The sequence below is a fragment of the Canis lupus genome, chromosome 8, assembly GCF_003254725.2.
Source record: "Canis lupus dingo isolate Sandy chromosome 8, ASM325472v2, whole genome shotgun sequence".
Lineage (NCBI taxonomy): Eukaryota > Metazoa > Chordata > Mammalia > Carnivora > Canidae > Canis > Canis lupus.
Genome location: NC_064250.1, coordinates 61,220,891 through 61,238,599, shown reverse-complemented (window position 1 = coordinate 61,238,599; position 17,709 = coordinate 61,220,891). Strand labels below are relative to the sequence as shown.

Below are 17,709 nucleotides of genomic sequence, written 5' to 3'. Positions count from 1 at the left end.
CGTGATGTGGGACTCGATCCCAGGACTCCAGGACTACGCCCTGGGCCAAAGGCTGGCACTAAACCGCTGAGCCATCCAGGGATCCCCAAAAGTGATGTTTTAATTAGACTCTGAAAGAGGAGTCGGGCTAGAAGAGGCGAGAGTGGAAATATTCCAGGCAGAAGAAATAGCATCTGAAAAGGTGCAGAGGTGGCAAAGAGCTTGTGTGTTCCAGGAGCTAAAAACAATGGTCAGTGGGACACCTGGACACTCGGTTACTAGACCCCAATTTCCTCATCTGCAAAATCAGAATGAAGCAATCTGAATGTCATCACGTTAAAGTGTCTTCCACATCAGCACCTAGTCTTGGTGCACAGCTGGTGTTCAAGCAGTGCTGAGCTGCAAAAATAGGATAAAGGTATCTTGTCTGCTGACTCTAGAGGCTTTTGCATAAGAACAAATCAAACGTGTAAGTGCTCTGTGCACAAGAAGACCTGTAGAAAGGTACAGGCGATGAAGAAAGGTCCAGCATTGATGAAGATGATGAGTAACACATCAAAAGGCGGTAAGTGATAACCTGTTGAATGCAACATAGAAAAGGAAGAAATGCCTTTTTACCAATTTTGGGATAAGGAAAGGCTTTGTAGAAAAGATTACAGCTGGGTCTTGAGAAATTGGCCTAATTTTGATAAACAGAGAGATGGCAGGCAAGAACATCAAGGGAGATCAGCATAACACAAGGCAGATTTGGAAAAGCACAGAGCAGGCCCGTTAGGGGGATGGGGAGTGAATGAGCTAACGCACAGGAGGCGGCCTGACAACACTGGAGAGAACCTGACTGGAGACGGTTGTTTTTATTTATTTATTTTTTTTAATTTTTTAATTTATTTATGATAGTCAGAGAGAGAGAGAGAGAGAGAGAGAGAGAGAGAGAGGCAGAGACACAGGCAGAGACACAGGCAGAGGGAGAAGCAGAGGGAGAAGCAGAGGGAGAAGCAGGCTCCATGCACTGGGAGCCCGATGTGGGATTCGATCCTGGGTCTCCAGGATCGCGCCCTGGGCCAAAGGCAGGCGCCAAACCGCTGCGCCACCCAGGGATCCCTGGAGACGGTTTGAATGGGAAGCAGTATGGGTCTCTGTGGCCTGTACCTCTTTAACTGGGCCCAACCCCAGGCCTTGGTGACTCCTCTCAGAGGTGTCAGGGAAGGGGCAATCTTTCATTTAGTAAGATGGGAGCCTTGAGCTGCTGGGGGCTCTCAAGTACTTCAAAATGAACTGATAATACAGTCCAAAACCCTGGATTCAGCTGTGCCTGAAGCAAGGGACTCACTTCCCGGGTTTGCCTTTTTTCTTACCCTGGTTGGGGTTGGTTATGTGTCACTTCTGATCCACAGCAGCACGGGTCCCCCGGCTAAAGGGTATGGCCCCGACTCTGATACACTGGGGAGCTGCAGGTTTCTGAACGGAGAAGCTCCACTCTAAAGGCTGACTGACGGGCACAGATGAGAACAGATCTAATTGCCAGAGTCAGAAGACTGAGAGCCTGGGAGGTGGGACAGCGGATGGTAACAGGGACACAAGACAGCATGGTGACAAAAGCTCAGAGACAAACCAGCTGCATTCAGAAGAGAGTGGGTAGGGTCAATGGAAGGGGAAGGAAATGGATTTCAAAGACAAGGAAGGAAACATTAAAAATCAGGGATATGTGAAGGCAGAGGAGGGTGGGGGCAGGAGGACCCAGGACACCTGAAAAGGAACACTGCCACCTGCCCCCTCGCCCACACTTCCCTGCAGAGGGCTGCTGGGCCATCTCCACATCAGTCAGTGCTGATGCCCTCCTCACAGCTAACCTTCAACAAGTTCTGGATCTGAGAAGAACCTTATGTGCTTCCTTGTGCTTATCACTTATTTGCTGTGTGACTCTAGGAAAATTACTTAACCCTTCTGGGCCTGAGTTTCCTCACCTAGTAAATCGTATGCTGACAGTAAGTTATTTAGGACCATGACTTGCATGTGGATAGAAATTAGTACATTTACCATGTTCTTGTGATGAAATTACTCCTATTTTATAGGGGACGAAATAAAATGGAGGCTAGAGAGATGCCCAAAGTCGTATAGCCACTAAGTGGTAGGGCTGGAGGTCAAACACTGCCTTTCTGATTCTTAGTCTTCTGTTCCTTCAACTAAGCAGACAATCTCATGTTCACCCACCAGAAGCCACAATAAAGGAAGAGTTCCTTGAAAGTGTAAGAGGTAACGCTAACACAGACCAAATCATGAGGAACCAAATTCTGGAATGAGTCCAGAGGTTGGGAAGTGATGTCATTTAATGATTAGCAAATACTTTACATGGAGTTTCAGGTAAAAACTTCCATATCCTTTGGCTCCTAGTCTATTTCTGTTATCTTCAAAAAAATCATGGTAAAGGATGACAAGCCTTTACAGCCTGGCCCACATCTGATGCCCCAACGTGTTTTGGCACGTGCCTGTTCTGTGCTGTCTCACTTCACATATGAGAAGCTTTGAGCCATCCATGTCTGACAGGAAGTAATATGCTTTCCTGAATGCCATTTAGATCAAATTCTAGGGTATTATAGGGGTGGAAAGGGAAAAAAAGTACCATTTTCCCCTTCAATCTGGGTGTCAAATAATTTGAGGCTGTCATCTAATTATCATTATTTATACATCACAGTGGTATCACTTGGCAGTTTATAAAACAGAGGAAGGCACCCTCCCAGGCACAGATACTTAAAAGACAGTTAAGACAATATATTTATAAAACACCAGGTGAGAGGGTGGACAGCTATCACACTTGAGAAATTACTGGCTTTTCCCTTCATCAGCCCTGGGAGGAAAAGAGCTGTTATCACCGTGATGGATTAAGTTTGGCGGCTTAGCTCAACCAGAGAGAACAAGAAACATGTTTGAATTTCAGTTGGAGGTACTGTGTATTTTTTAGTTGCATCCGATCAGCATCCTCCAGCAGTAAAACCCTTTACAAGGCGTCAAGTTTTCCTGGGTAAAACGGTAATGACAGTGAGCCTTCTAGAAATAGCACAGGTAATCAAAGATGGCCTAATTGACAAGGAGGTGAAATACAGAAAGGTGGCTGTTTGGTCTTTCCCATAAGGCCGTGTATGACCCACTGTGTTTCCGGGTGGGGGCTTAGGGAAAGCTTCATGGAGGGGAATAAGTCCAACAGGCACAAGAAGGGTGGGTTTTTGATAAGTGAAGGGCTAGGTCTATGGGGTGGAGTATACTTCAGAAGGAGAAAAAGGAACAGCATCCTATCAATCACCACGGGTATGAGTTCAAGAGTTTGACCTCTGCCTCCCACCTGCTGAATTGCTTGGTCCACGTGTTGGTGCTGCTACCCGCCAACTGCTCAGTGCTTGCCAAGTGCCAGGCACTGATTAAATGATTTATAGGCACTCTCAATTCTCAAACAATGCTACAAAGTTAGTTACTGCACTGTCCCCACTTCACACTGAGAAAATGGAAGCCCATGGAAGGAACAGGTCCAAAGCCTAACAGCTTGTATGCGGGACCCCAACTCCAGTCATCTTGGTTCCTCCAGCACTGTGGGCTCCCAGAGTTCCTTGGCTTGGTCCCTGTTTGTTTTCCAACACATTCTACATTCTCTTTCCATATTATTTCACTTTCTAAGAGGCAAAGACTAGCAGCACAGGATCATGCAACTAATAAGTGGCATTTGTGCTACTCGTGACACAGCCTATCTCGCTCATCTGCCAACAAGCACTCACAGGTGACTGGAGCTCTGGGGGTGTGGAGGACGCAGGGGGAAGGGCAGGAACAGAGGTTGGGAGGCACGCTGTTCCAGGTCGCAGTGGGCCCTGCTGTCACGCAAAGGATTCTGGACGTTGTCTTGTGGGCCAAGAGGACGCACTGCAGGTTCAAAGTCAGGGGAATGCAGACCCTGGCAGGTGAGCTCTGGAGGTGTAGTCGTAGCCAAGATGGGGAGTGAGGGGAGAGATGCAATCCCGTCAGTCCAGGGAAGGAGAGGACAATGACCTACAGCAGCAAGTACCAAAACTCTTGCTAGGGCAGAGGGGGACAGGATGTGGCGACTGGATGTGAATGAGAAAGACGGAGTAGAATGCCAGGAAGCGGCTGTATTGGCTGAGTGGGAGAACACGATAGCTTAGGAGAAAACTCCATTTGAAATAGTACTGATCACCTGCAGCCCCGTGGGAAGCCTTGAGTACCCTCAACAGATGGCAGATGGTCAGGGATGGTGTGGGGAGGGGAGGTTCAAGGTGGCAGCTCCTGTGAATTTCATCAGTTTTTCCAGCTGGAGCCACAGGGACAATAAGAAAGCAAATACTTGTGGTATATAAAATAGCTTAACCGCAACGGAGAAGAGAGACTTGATACAGTTCTTGTGGATTCAACTGAAGCATTTCTGATTCTGATGAAAGAAAAGGGAAGCTGCCATCTTGGAGGCAGACGCATCTAGGGCTCAGAAGGGGCTGAGGTGTCCCTCAGCGCTAAGGTAAGTGCAGGAAAGCTCAGACTACCTTTGTCTGGAGGAAAGGGTTTTGGCCATTGATCCAGGATTCTTAGATGGTCATGTGCATTAATTCCCAGAGGTAGGAGGCGTTGTGGCCCCCAAAGTACCAGGCAGGCTTGAGTCTAGGACTAAGTGCCTAACAAAGTATGTGCTCCATAAACACCAAAATGCATGAAGTTCAAATAGAAAACTTCTATCTCCCTGAAACACTGACAGATGCCTTAGGATTTGGAATACAGCCACCCATCTTTGAAATTGTTGGATTTTTCCTATATTCAAAACTTTTTGAACCTAAATGAGTTAGAGTCTAATCTAAAAGTTAAATACACTTAAAGGCATAAACCCAACAAAATTTATATACTTGATAAATTGGTATTAGACCTCAAAAGAATGGTCTTTTAAGCACCTACTGTGGAACAATAGCTAAGCACTATGTACACAATCAAATGTACCCTTGACATCAATCCCCAAAGCTCCTGAAAGTGTTCCCAAAGGGAAAGCTATTGACCCTATGGCTCTAAAGCCAGTTAGCTTCATCTTGAAATGTTAGGTTTACTGATTCATTCATTTAAAAGCAGAAAAAATGAGAACAAATCAATCACTGGTTACCAGAGACTTAGCTTCCATACCATGAATGAAAGATGGTGGCTCCGCATCCCTTATTTTTACCACATAGAGAATGTCCTTCCATGCAACCATTGGTTTCTGAGTCACAGGTCATTATTATGGCTGTGGCAAAGTGCGGAGCTGAGGGGCCCTCTAGGTGACTGCATCAGCAGTGTCTGAGACTCTTGATTCTGGGCACAAAATTGGACTGCTTGCACTGCCAACCTCAAGTCAGTGTTCCAGAACACAAGGATCAGGATGGCCTCCAGGGGAAGGACGAAAGTGGCAACTCCCGTTACTGATAACTCAGAAAGCGTGGGTGTTTTGGATATGGAGCTCTGCTAAGAAGCACAAAGGTGGGCTGATCTAAAGAAACCGGATTTTGGACGATGTCCAGTTAAAGAAGTGATTATAGAACAGGGTATTAAGTAAGTCTATTTGGTAAACTTGTAACTGAAAATATTAAAAAGCAAGTCTTACTAGTACTGAAGTAATGAAGGCAAGGCCTCATCTGATAACAAACCAAGTTTTCATCAGTAACCCTTTGAGACTAACAATACAGAAACTTCAAGAACATCTACTAAAGGTATAGGGATTGGCATTTCCAAGTACCGCAACAGACTCCTAAGGGTGTGCACGTGTGCTTTACCTTCAACAAGATAGGTGAGCCACTCTAGATTGCAAATTGCTTACAAACATATTTGAACACCTACTGCACACAACGTCCACTGGCTAAATCCACATGGTGTCCACAGCCACTGTTGTCCACATTTGCTCTCCTCACAGTACACAGTGTGTACTCTAGGAACTGAAAGGAAGCAACATCAACTAACAGATGTGCCAAGCCCTGGGAGAAAGCAGCTTATAGTCAAGGACACACACAAGGAAACAATAATACAAGGGCTATGTGCTAAGCCCAGTTTCTAGAAAGCTGTGGGATGCAAAGGAGGAGCAATCTAGAGTGGAGACAGGGAAGGCAGGTGGGTTTGGGGGTGTAGGGGTGCTGTTCCTGATGTAGGTTAAGTCTGATGAATGATGACATGGTTATTAGGTGTCCACTTGACTGGGCCATCAGATACCAGATGACCAGTTAAACGTTACTCACTTGGGGTCTTGGGGGGGGGGGTTTCTGGGTGACACTAGCATTTGAGTCAGTAGACTGAAACAGATTGCCCCAAACCCCTCAATATGGGTAGGTATCATCCCATCTGTTGATGTCCTCACTAGAACAAAAAGGGTGAAGAAGGATGAATTTGCTCTTTGTTGGCTGGGACCCAGGTCTTTTCCCAAACTCAGATGGGCATTGAAAGCATCAACTCTCCTGATCCTCAGACCTTTAGACTCTACAGCTGGTGCAACTACACCACCAGCTCTCCTGGGTCTCTAGCTAGCAGATAGCAGAGGCTGAGACTTCCTAGCCCCAAAATCATGTGAGCTAATGCCTCACAATAAATCTCTTTCTACACGTACCTATAGATCCTATTGGTTCTTTTTCTCTGGAGAATACAGATGGGCTCGATTCATAATGAGCTGGAACATGAAGGGCCAGGAAAGAGAGAGAAGTGGTCAGGCCCAAGTAGTCAGGAGAGGAGTCAGGGGATGAAGAGAAAAGTCAGCCATGTTAAGGAGTCTGGCTTCTACCTAACAAGATTTGAAGATGGGTGACATGACCTGATGTGTGGTTTAACAGACACTCTGGCAGCTAGGTATGGAGAGGAGCTTGGAAGCTGCCTTGGGAAGCATGGTGGGAGGGTACTGTAGCAGGAGCTGACATGCCATGGATACAGTGGCAGCAAGAATGACCAGAAGTGACTGATTATCAAGCAGCATTAAGGAAGTTATTAAGCAGCATTAAGCACCAAAGCTTGGGTAGAAAAGAGGAATCAGAGGTGACTTTATACACTTTGAGCTTGGATGGTAGGGTGAAGGTAATAGGAATCAGTAATCAAATTTTTATAATAGTATGGCTTAGGTGATGAAGATGATTTGGTAAGATTTACAAGGCCTTTATCCTCAGGTACCTTTTGAATAATATAACTTAAATTATACTCATAATTGGATAAGTATCTTATAAGCTTCAAATTCTCTGAAAAATGGCCCGATTACATCACTAATCCTGCTTAAAAAACTGGTGGCTTTCTATATTCCTCTTGGGACAAAGTACAATTCCGGTGGGTCTTGCTTGCCAGTCTCCTTCAAAACAGGCATCCAACCTCAAAGCCTATGGCCTAGGGGCACCTTGGTGGCTCAGGTCATGATCCTGGGGTGTTGGGATAGGATCCTGCATGGGACTCCCCACAGGGAGCCTAGCCTGCTTCTCCCTCTGTCTCTCATAAATAAATTTAAAAAAAAAATCTTAAAAACAAACAAACAAAAAAACCCCAAAAAGCCACATCACAGCCCCTTCCCAGGCACATGGAATGGCCTGCTGTTCCTCAAATAGAACCTGGCCTGTTCTGTCTGGAAGCCTCTTCTCCCTTGACGACGGGTTAAGCTCATAACTCATTTTTCAAGACCCAGGTCAAACGTCTCTCCTTACTGAAGCCTTCCGCAGGGCCCCCCGGCAGATTGCATGCTCCTTTCCTCAGAGTCCATATGTTGTGAACCCTCCACGCCACAGTTCTCATCACATACTATCATCTGTTTTCCTGAACTTATCTGTGAACTTCATGAGAAGGAAGACTCCATCTCGTTCCTCCTCCTATCCTCAGGGCTCCTGAGCTGGAGGCATGGAGAGCTGGTGGAGCTGAACAGAGGGACTGCAAGGTCACTCCAGATAGGCCGGAATGTTCAGTTATGAGCCTGGGATATACTCTGAGGAGGGCAGCCGTGGAGTTGTGCTGTACAGTCTCTCCTTCACAAGCTAAATGTCTCATCCTGCATTCAAGTTACCTCAGCAAACTGACAAATCACCTCATGGCAAAGATCTTTGGGTTGCCCTCAGAGTCAAAACCATAAATGTTAGTGTAATTGTTAATGTAATTCTTCTGTGAAGACCAAGCAAAGGTCTATTGGTCATTCAGAAGCTTCATATACCGGTAAGTGACACAGTAGCTTAAGGACAAAGTCTCTTCTGTTGCAAAATTCCCTGACATGGTTTAATGCAAACTGATAAAACACACAACTCACTTATGGGTGATACCCTCTTGCAGTAGGGTGGCTTCCTAGCTCACAACAATCTGCCCTTCTCTGGGACACAGGCCTGCTGTTACGGGACAGGGTCAGGGCAGGACAGAAGCATGAAAAACAGAACTAACCTCAGGCAGTCCTTAAATGTGGAATGGCTGCCAAATGAGTGCACAAGCCACTGCAGAGGTGTCACCAGTGGGAGCCACCCAGACAGGTGGTATGCTGCTGAGGTTCCCAGGGCTGGCCCTACACCAATCCTCAAGGCTCTGCTGTGCCACTGATGCCATGACAGGCCTTTCAGCATCTCTTCAAAAACTACCCTCCTTTTGCGGACTTACAGAAGCTCAAGTTTGTTTCTGTTGAGAGCAACGAAAAGGACCTGAACACCTACTTTCAGCCCTTTGGGTTCTGCTTACTGAGGCCAATTACTTGTCTCACAGATCTTGGCACCTAGGCTGCACCTGGACATCTCTCAAAGAAAGTGCCTGTGTATGTACGTATGTATGTACGTAAGATTTTATTTATTTATTCATGAGATACACAGAGAGGCAGAAACATAAGCAGAGGGGGAAGCAGGCTCCATGCAGGGAGCCCGATGTAGGACCCAATCCCAGGACCCAGGGATCACACCCTGGGCCACCCAGGTGTCCCAGAAAGTGCCTTTTTAAAATGACCTTGCTCAATGTGACTCGTAGGCTTCCTGGGAGGGTCAAACGCTTTTTTTTTTTTTTTTTTTTTTTTTTTTTAAGATTTATTTATTTGAAAGAGGGAGAGGAAGAAAGAATTCCAAGCTGGCTCCCCGTCTAATGTGGAGCCCGACACAGGGCTCAATCCCATGACTCTGAGATCATGACCTGAGTCCAAACCAAGAGCCGGACGCTCAACAGACTGAAACCCCTAGGTGCCCCAATGTCAAATACTTCTGTGTCTTGTCTGCACACCTCATTTTGGCACCCTGCCCAAATAATGCATGGTTTAGTGAAGGACACAGGCAACCCACCCAAAAAAAGACTGACCATAAACCAGTGACAGTTTTGGGTTCTCACTAGTGTTATGGAGGAAGCCTGCTTTAAAGCACTGTTCTAGGATCTGCACCTTAAGACATGCCAAGGAACCCGGATTGCTGGATAAACACTGTCTTTTTGGTCACTGTACTTGGGGCCTCACTCTTGAATCTATCAGCATAGTGGAGGAGGGGGGTTAATATTCTTGCCTGACAATCTTTATAAATAACTGAATCTCTTATCTAGAATGTGCTATAGTGGGGGCTCTTTCTTATTGCAACAGTAGACAAGAGTCTAATTTGGGGATTGTAAACGATTATGCCTATTTTTTTCCTCTATTAGCTGTCTCTAATGTACAGTTAGAAATAGAATCAGAGGTAAAAATTAGCTTAGCAGGGTCTAGAGGACCTAAAGCACAATAGATTTTTTTATTACCATTTCTGTGATGAGGAATGGAGTCAGAACCGTTAGAAATGTCTAGAATTTGGCATATGCAAACGACAAAAGTCAAACAAGAGTGACATGGAATTTATTCCATTACTTAAGCTATTATTGGGAAATAATCCTGGCCTTAGTTCAAAGCTATGGTCACTACAGTCACACCAAATTACTATTATTATCCCAGCGTTGTAAATTTATTATTTCCCTGTGATAAAGCTGAAAGATCACAGGGGGGAAATCAGTAAGAGATGGTGGTTTGAGGTCTGGAGCCCACTCAGCTGTGGAACCCTAGGGAAGTCATATCCTTGTCTAGAGAAAAGGGGGAAGGGGAGAACCATCTGTCTCCAAGGATATGGAGGGGGAAGCAGCTGTAAGCAGTGTTAGGATCCACTGACTCTGTAGGAAAAAAATGAAAAGTGCTAGAATTTCATGATATTACCCTAAGGAGAAGTTTATTTGACAGTTCTGTAGCAAAGCCCTCTGAGTTGGAGAAGAAAAAGATGGATAAAGATTGACAGAGGGAGGAAAGAGGGAGAAAAGTACTTTTCACTGGTGTGTGGTAGGGAGGTAGGGAAGATGACAGGTGGGTGGGAGAGGCTCTCAGGTGCCCCTTCAGACTATGCCTACACGTCACATGGGTCTGGATTTAAGCCTGAGAATAAGTACACAACACTCCCTTAGAAAAGCGTTCTGGTCTAGTCCAAGTGGTTTACAATGGAGCTGCATCATGTGTGTGTTTATCATAAGCTCAACTACCAAAAAAAAAAGAAAAAAAAGAAAAAGAAAAAAAGAAAAAAGCATTAGCCATCCTGTCATGTGGGCAGTTCTGATTGCATTCCACTGAATATGTGAGTGAATGTGAGGGGCAAGGTAAGTGGTCTTGGGTCTGTGTGACATCTCTCTGGCCCAAGAGTTATTTTAGTGTTTAGAAATCAGAAGGCCTGTACAACCAGTCCCAACATGAAAATCAGGCATACTGTCTGGTTTTGGCTGCAAGTGGAGAACTGTTCCACGCGGGGAGACAAGCTGGCTGTGCTAGACACCCCAAGAGAGAGATACAGCTTCCAAAATGGTATGTTTCTAGGGGGCTTACCAGCGAGTCTGATCACACAGGCCCTCTGTGACCCCCTGGACTCCTTCTCGAGATGTTGTGAGTTTCCTTGCCTGACACGTGCTCATGCGACTTCCAACATGGGATGCCCTTCCCACTCCTCTCCTCCTACCCTAAACCCTAGGCATCTTTCTCCCCACCCTACCACCCCCTCAAATCTTCTAGCTTCCAAAGACCTCCTCCAAAGGAACATCTTGCTCTTGGTTGAGTCATCCCTTCGGTGACCTGTCACTACCATCTTGTAATGAATCTTAACAATATTTAAATACTGTGAAACATGTGATTAACTTTTCCCAAAGCAATTATCTTCAATCTGTCATCAGGTACGCTCCCTGAGAGCAGCAATCTCACTGCACCAGAATAGCAAGTGCTAAATATATTTGTTGGCACAGGCCAGCAGTTGAGAGCACAGGCTCTAGATTAGAACCCTGGTCCTGCTACCTCCTGGCCTTAGGCAGGTCATAATGATCGAAGGAAGAGAACATGAAAACCCAACTTGTTTCATATGTGACCACTCAGGCAGTTTCAAAAGTGAACTTACAAATGCTGATGGCAGGAAAAGGACCCCAAGCTCATAGGAACGGATCATCAACTGGGCACCATTCTTCTCTAATGCTCCCCAGGCGGCCTTGGACAGATTTGCGCTGCAGGGAAAAGGACACAGAGAGGGCTGGCTCAGTGAGGCATTTCAGTGCAGGTCAAACTTTCACAGCTGCAAGGGCATTGGTCAAAACCACAGATAAGCTGTCACATTCATTCAGTTTTTAGCAGAGTTGTGTATTTTTAGAAATAGAGTATTAAATCCTACTGTGCTATAATCCTGAGGATTTATCTAATTGTTAATTTGGGGAAGATTTGCCCTTATCTGTGTTTTCCCCAAGGATAGCTATTCAAATAATTATCCTTAGATTTATTTTTCTGTCTAAAGTTCTTTTTCTTTCCAGGACTCTGGTATAGCCAGAAAGTCTTTGTTATATACCAAAGTAGTTTTTAGAAAAAACTTTGTTAATATGATCTTAGATAGTATCTTAAACTTCACATTCCTTTTTTCTTCCTTTGGTTGTGGGCCAGAAAGTGATAATTTCTACCTTCAATCTAAAGAAAACAGCTGAGGGTAGTAGACTGGCATTTGTATCCAGAAAGAAATGGGAGTGTTCAAAGTCATGTTTTCTATGGGCAGAGTTGCGGGTACGCAGAAGAAAAAAGCCTTGGAATAGACCAGATGGGAGGAACCCAGATGCTATCGAACAGACATAAGCTTTGAGGCATCAGCTCTAGAAACATGCTCTCCTGCATCAAACCAGGCCAAGAACCCTCACCCACCAGTTAATTAACACACACCCACCATGATTTTTTTTCTTTTTTTGCCAATGAGACCCATCCAAATTCTATTTTGTTTTTATTATTTATTTATTTTTTAGAGATTTTATTTATTTATTCATGAGTGAGTGAGAGAGAGAGAGAGAGAGAGAGAGAGAGGCAGAGACACAGGCAGAGGGAGAAGCAGGCTCCATGCAGGCAGCCCGATGTGGGACTCGATCCTGGGTCTCCAGGATCATGCCCTGTGCCAAAACCGCTGAGCCACTGGGGCTGCCCTCTATTTTGTTTTCAGAATAGAGAATATTCTCAACTATTCAGACCCTTACAGCCCAACTTCAAGGACAACGGGAACTCTACCAAAATTCATGCACTGGGGCATCAAGTATTCTCCTGCAGCAAGTGCTGAACTGACATCACAAGAATCACAGAATCAAGGATAAGCAATAACCAAGTAAGGTGAAAAGTATGATTTCTGTTCAAGGTCCTATGGAAACAGACAAGGACTATGGAAATCAGAGCTGAACAACTGCTAAAACAATTAAACTAACTTAAACACAACCGTGCCTTCTTTAATGGACCATGCGGAGAACAAGAAACTCTACTTTGATGCTCAAGGGCCATAATCCTGAAGATCATCATCTGTGATGGATCACAAAGACAGAAAATGTAGAGCAAGTGGGAAGTTGACAATATAGTGGTACTGTGACTCTAGGAAAATTGTTTTCTTTCGAAGTCCAAGATGAGAGGTTACTTTCAGGTCTTTCAGCCATTAACAAAATATGGTGACCTCCTGGGCAAAACCATAGGTCCAATGGCACAACCAACTAATGAGTGTAAGGTAGAAGCAATCTCTCTTTGAATATTTCCCCCACTTTCTAAATTATTGCCTGAATGCTCTTTTGACATGTACTATCTAACTGTAACCATCACAGGCCAGAGGTACTTTCTGGAAAGCTTGCTTTCATTCTTCACTGACTAGTCGTACTTCAACATTCCAAGATCTGAGGGCTCATTCCAAGGTAAAGACCGTGAGAGACCACCAAGACACCTTTTTCAGATGGTTTCCTCCAATCCTTCCTTTGTATTTAGCTTCTAACAGAATTCCAAGTATCTGGAACCTAAACTGCATCTTGAATAATTATACTCAAAGTCACTAGTAAGCTCTCTAGGTTGTAAGTCGGTATTCCTTGAAAGAACATCTTTATGGATTTTTTCATATCTGAATACACTTTGGATCACTGGTACCCAGGGCAGCCAAGACAAGGGGTATTTTCCCCAAATTCCAACCCTGCCTGCAGCCAAGACAAGGGGTATTTTCCCCAAATTCCAACCCTGCCTGTGTGGTATAGACAGGCACCTACAAGTGTCTACCAGAAACCCAGTGTCTTGTGAGGTACAGTGACACCACATGGCTGCTAATGACCAGCTCTTTTGCTCCCAAAACTCCAAAGGAATTCTAGCTTTTCTCTTCCATTCAGAATCTAGGTCTACTGCCAGTCTTGGCTTCCAGCTGAGGCCACTGCCATTAGTTAGGTTCACTTCTACCGTGTTCTCTATCCTTGTTCTTTCAGTTTTCTTCGGTCTCCTGCTGGATGGGGCTGCTCTCTCCCCTTCCAGTGCTCAGGTCTGTTGTTACTGGGTATCAAATGATGCTTCATCAAAGAAGATTGGGGTTTTTAACGTATTTTCTATTCTTTTTTTTTTTTTTTTTTTAATTTATTTACTTATGATAGTCACACAGAGAGAGAGAGGCAGAGACACAGGCAGAGGGAGAAGCAGGCTCCATGCACCGGGAGCCTGATATGGGATTCGATCCCGGGTCTCCAGGATCGCGCCCTGGGCCAAAGGCAGGCGCCAAACGGCTGCGCCACCCAGGGATCCCCGTATTTTCTATTCTTTAGAGGCATTAAAGGATTCTGAAAATTGGAGAATTCCAGACGGTGGGATCCCAGATGTCCAAAGTTATACTGTCCAACAGAAATTCTGTCCAAACTGCTAAGTAAGTGAATAAAGCAGAGGCTTCTCAGAAACAGGTATAGGGCAGCCATAGTTCAATCAAAGAAGGAGGATGAGAGGATGTGTATCATATAGAGTATGTACTCAGAGGAATTTAACTTATATAATTGCAGGAGCTAATAAAGCAGTCTTTAAGGGCCATCTGTGCCCTGAAGCTGGAGTTTGAAGTCTACAGGGACAGCAGAAACCAGGAAAGATGCCTCTACAGTCTAGAGTCACAAGCTAGAACCATGGGCAACAAGCGAAAACCATAAATAGAGACTAAAACCATGCCTGTTTGCGTTGGGGGGCAGACACACACGTCAGGTGAGGTCCAGGGATTAGAGGAGCTGAAGCAGAAACCTGGAACGGGTACAGACGTTGCACTTCTATATTTCCACTGCTGCTTCTTGCCAACGACTTGAGCTGGCTCAATATGACAATATGTAGGTTATAAAAAGAACTGCTGGGCAGCCCCAGTGGCACAGCGGTTTAGCGCTGCCTGCAGCCCGGGGTGTGATCCTGGGGACCTGGGATCGAGTCCCATGTTGGGCTCCCTGCATGGAGCCTGCTTCTCCCTCTGCCTGTGTCTCTGCCCCGCCCCCCCCCCCCCCCCAATAAATTAAAAATCTTTAAAAATAAATAAATAAAAAGAACTGCTACTTTACATGTGCCCTCCAAATCTCCAACAAGAAACTCCTCTGGGGCCCACTCCTACCAGAAACATGTAGGGAAATGGAAAGAAAGGGAATTCTGGAAAAACAGTTCAGCCCATGCATACTGACACATCACAAAGCAGACTAATGGTCAGTTACTGAGCTAGGCAATTTGTAGAGCTGACACTGTTAAGAGTAAATTTAAACTGATGACACGTAACAAAGTTCCTCATGGAAAGCATAAGGATGCCATCTAAGTAAGGTATCCAGAGAAGGCAGATGTTGAAAAAAGATCCCTGGACCCCCAATTGGGTGAGAGGATTTCTGTTCTGTCTTCTCCACTAACAACAAGATGCTAAGGCACTCTTCTTCCTAGGCATTAGTTTCTTGTCCCTAAAATAAGGGAGCTTTGGCCAATGAGGCCATAATCCCTTTCTGGACAACAGTCTACAGTGACTAGTGACATCTACATCCAACATCCTAACTAGAGAGCTGCCCTCCACCTACATTTTCCAACCAGAAAGATTAAATCCATTATTTTCACTGGGAGCTCACTGCTGAGTAGTGTTTATCTCAACGTTCATGGTAACATGCTGGGAAATCAGCCATGCAAGAAAGGAGAAGGGGGCAACGAAGAGGACCACTGGGCCAATCTGGCTTCATGCATCTTTAAAAGTTTGAAGTCTGGTAATAAGCAATAATATCATCTACCACCTCCAACCCTGGGCTGAGCACCTGTTTGAGCTGCTCATTCAGTTTACTTTTAAGACTTAAAAAATTTTTATTTATATACATTTTTACTTGAAGTATAATTGACATGTATTTTGACTACAACAGTGACTTGACAATTACATACATTACAAAATGCACCACAGTGTGAGCTTCGAGACTTTGTTAGAAGGTATACAAAAGCCACAAGGATGACTGTTATGGGAACATGTGTCCACTGAAAACATTTCTTCCATAATGAGTACTTAATCTAAGCAGCAGCGACACAAAGTGCAGACATGGCCAACAGATTGAGCTTTTAGCCACATCTCTTAGAGGACCGGGGGCGGGGGGTCTGGATACTTTCACAGACAGATGCAATAAACAGAATGTTGGCAGTAGATGTGAGAGAAGATGTAGACAGAGCAGCTGTGTGGCGAGGAGGGAAAATGATTAACTCTCACTAATGTTTCTGTCACTCCATCCTAAAATCCGGCTGCCTGTCTGTCTCCCCCTCCCTCCTCCCCATCCACCCCCCACCACACACATGCAGTTATCTTTTGATTTGCATTTGCTGGTTTTCTCGTACTGCCCTTGGACTGTTTCTTTATGCATTGAGAAAAAGTTTCACAAATGATATGGAAGGATACTGTGAAAGATTTAAGTTGGATATAGGTATACACAAATTTTTTCTTTAGGAAATAATTTTTAAATTTTGATGGATTTTCCCTCTAAAACATCTGTCCTATTTAGACCCTCACCAACAACGTATAAGAGACTCTTGGATCCCTGAGAACACTGGATGGATAATGTCTATGAAAATTTTTGCTAACCTAATGGGCAAATAGAGCTCATTTAAATTTGATTTCTCTGATTCCTAGTGGTGTTCAGTTTTTTTAAGATTTTATTTATTCATGAGAGACACAGAGAGAGAGAGGCAGAGACACAGGCAGAGGGAGAAGCAGGCTCTATACAGAGAGCCTGATGTGGGACTCGATCCCGGGTCTCCAGGATCACAACCTGGGCCGAAGGTGGCGCCAAACCGCTGGGCCATCAGGACTGCCCATGTTCAGTGTTTTTAACTGTATTTATTGGACATCTAGGTTTAATTTTGTGAGTTAACCATCTTAAAATTGTGTTACTTGTCTTTTTTACTGATAACCAGTATGCATAGTTTCCTATTGCTGCTTTGCCATAAATTTAGTGGCTTAAAACAGCACGAATTTATTATCTTAAACTTCTGGAGATCAGAAGTCTAAAATGGGACTTGCTGGACTAAAATCAAGGTGTTGGCAAGATTGCATTTCCTCTGGAGGCTCTAAGGAAGAATTCATTTCCTTGCGTTTTCCAGTTTTTAGAGGACACCTGCATTCCTTGTGTCTCAACCTTGGTCTTCAAAGACCAACAAGGTCAGCAGAGTTCTTTTCCTATCTCCATCACTCTGGACTTCTTCCATCCACTTGTAAGTGCCTTTGTGATTATACTGGGCACTCTCAGATAATCTCCCACATTATAATTCCATCTGCTACCTTCACGGGCTCTGGAAATTAGGACATCTTTGAAGAGCCATTCTTTTCTCTTCACGGGGCTTTTCATATATTGTAATTATGCAGCAAATGTTCTCCCAGTTTGTTGAAGTGCTAATGAGAACCTTTATATTTCAGGTCTTTCTTGCTTTCTTTCTTTTTTGGGAAGAGGAGACAATTTATCCAAGTTGCAATTTTTTTCCTTTACCATCTTCTGAGTTTGAGGTCTTGTTTAGAAAGGCCTTCCTTAGCCATCCCCAAATGGTGTCTTCTGATGAACTGAATTTCTAAAATATTTTTGAATTCCAAAAATACATTTTTTTTATGGCCAAGTGCATTTTTGTGCCATCTACTAAACTTTTTCTGACTCCAATGTCATGAGAATATTCTTCAGTTTTCACTTCATAGTTTTAGCTTTCTTACTTAGGTCTATCATCTGAGATTAATTTTGTTTATGGCCTAAGATAGGCCAAGGTTTGTTTATTCTGTATGGATTTTCAACTGCTTTAACCACTATTTACTGAGAAGAACGTCCTCCTCCTGCCTGGTGCCTTTGTCAAAAGTCTTTGATTACATCTATTTCTGGACTCTATTCCATTGATTAGAATATCTATATTCTTTTTTATTTTTATTTTTTTTATGATAGTCACAGAGAGAGAGAGAGAGAGAGAGGGGCAGAGACACCGGCAGAGGGAGAAGCAGG

The 17,709-nt window shown here is 44.4% G+C and overlaps 1 protein-coding gene across 10 annotated transcripts in view; it reads right to left on the bottom strand.

The window, feature by feature from the left end:
- TDP1 (tyrosyl-DNA phosphodiesterase 1) overlaps nucleotides 1–17,709 on the bottom strand; it is a 90,719-nt gene that overhangs the window by 12,031 nt on the left and 60,979 nt on the right. For all 10 annotated transcript variants that reach the window (XM_025444097.3, XM_025444091.3, XM_025444098.3 and 7 more), the window contains one exon: nucleotides 11,343–11,445. In XM_025444097.3, coding sequence (XP_025299882.1) covers nucleotides 11,343–11,445 — 103 coding nt within the window. Of the gene's footprint in view, nucleotides 1–11,342; nucleotides 11,446–17,709 lie in introns of those variants that run through there.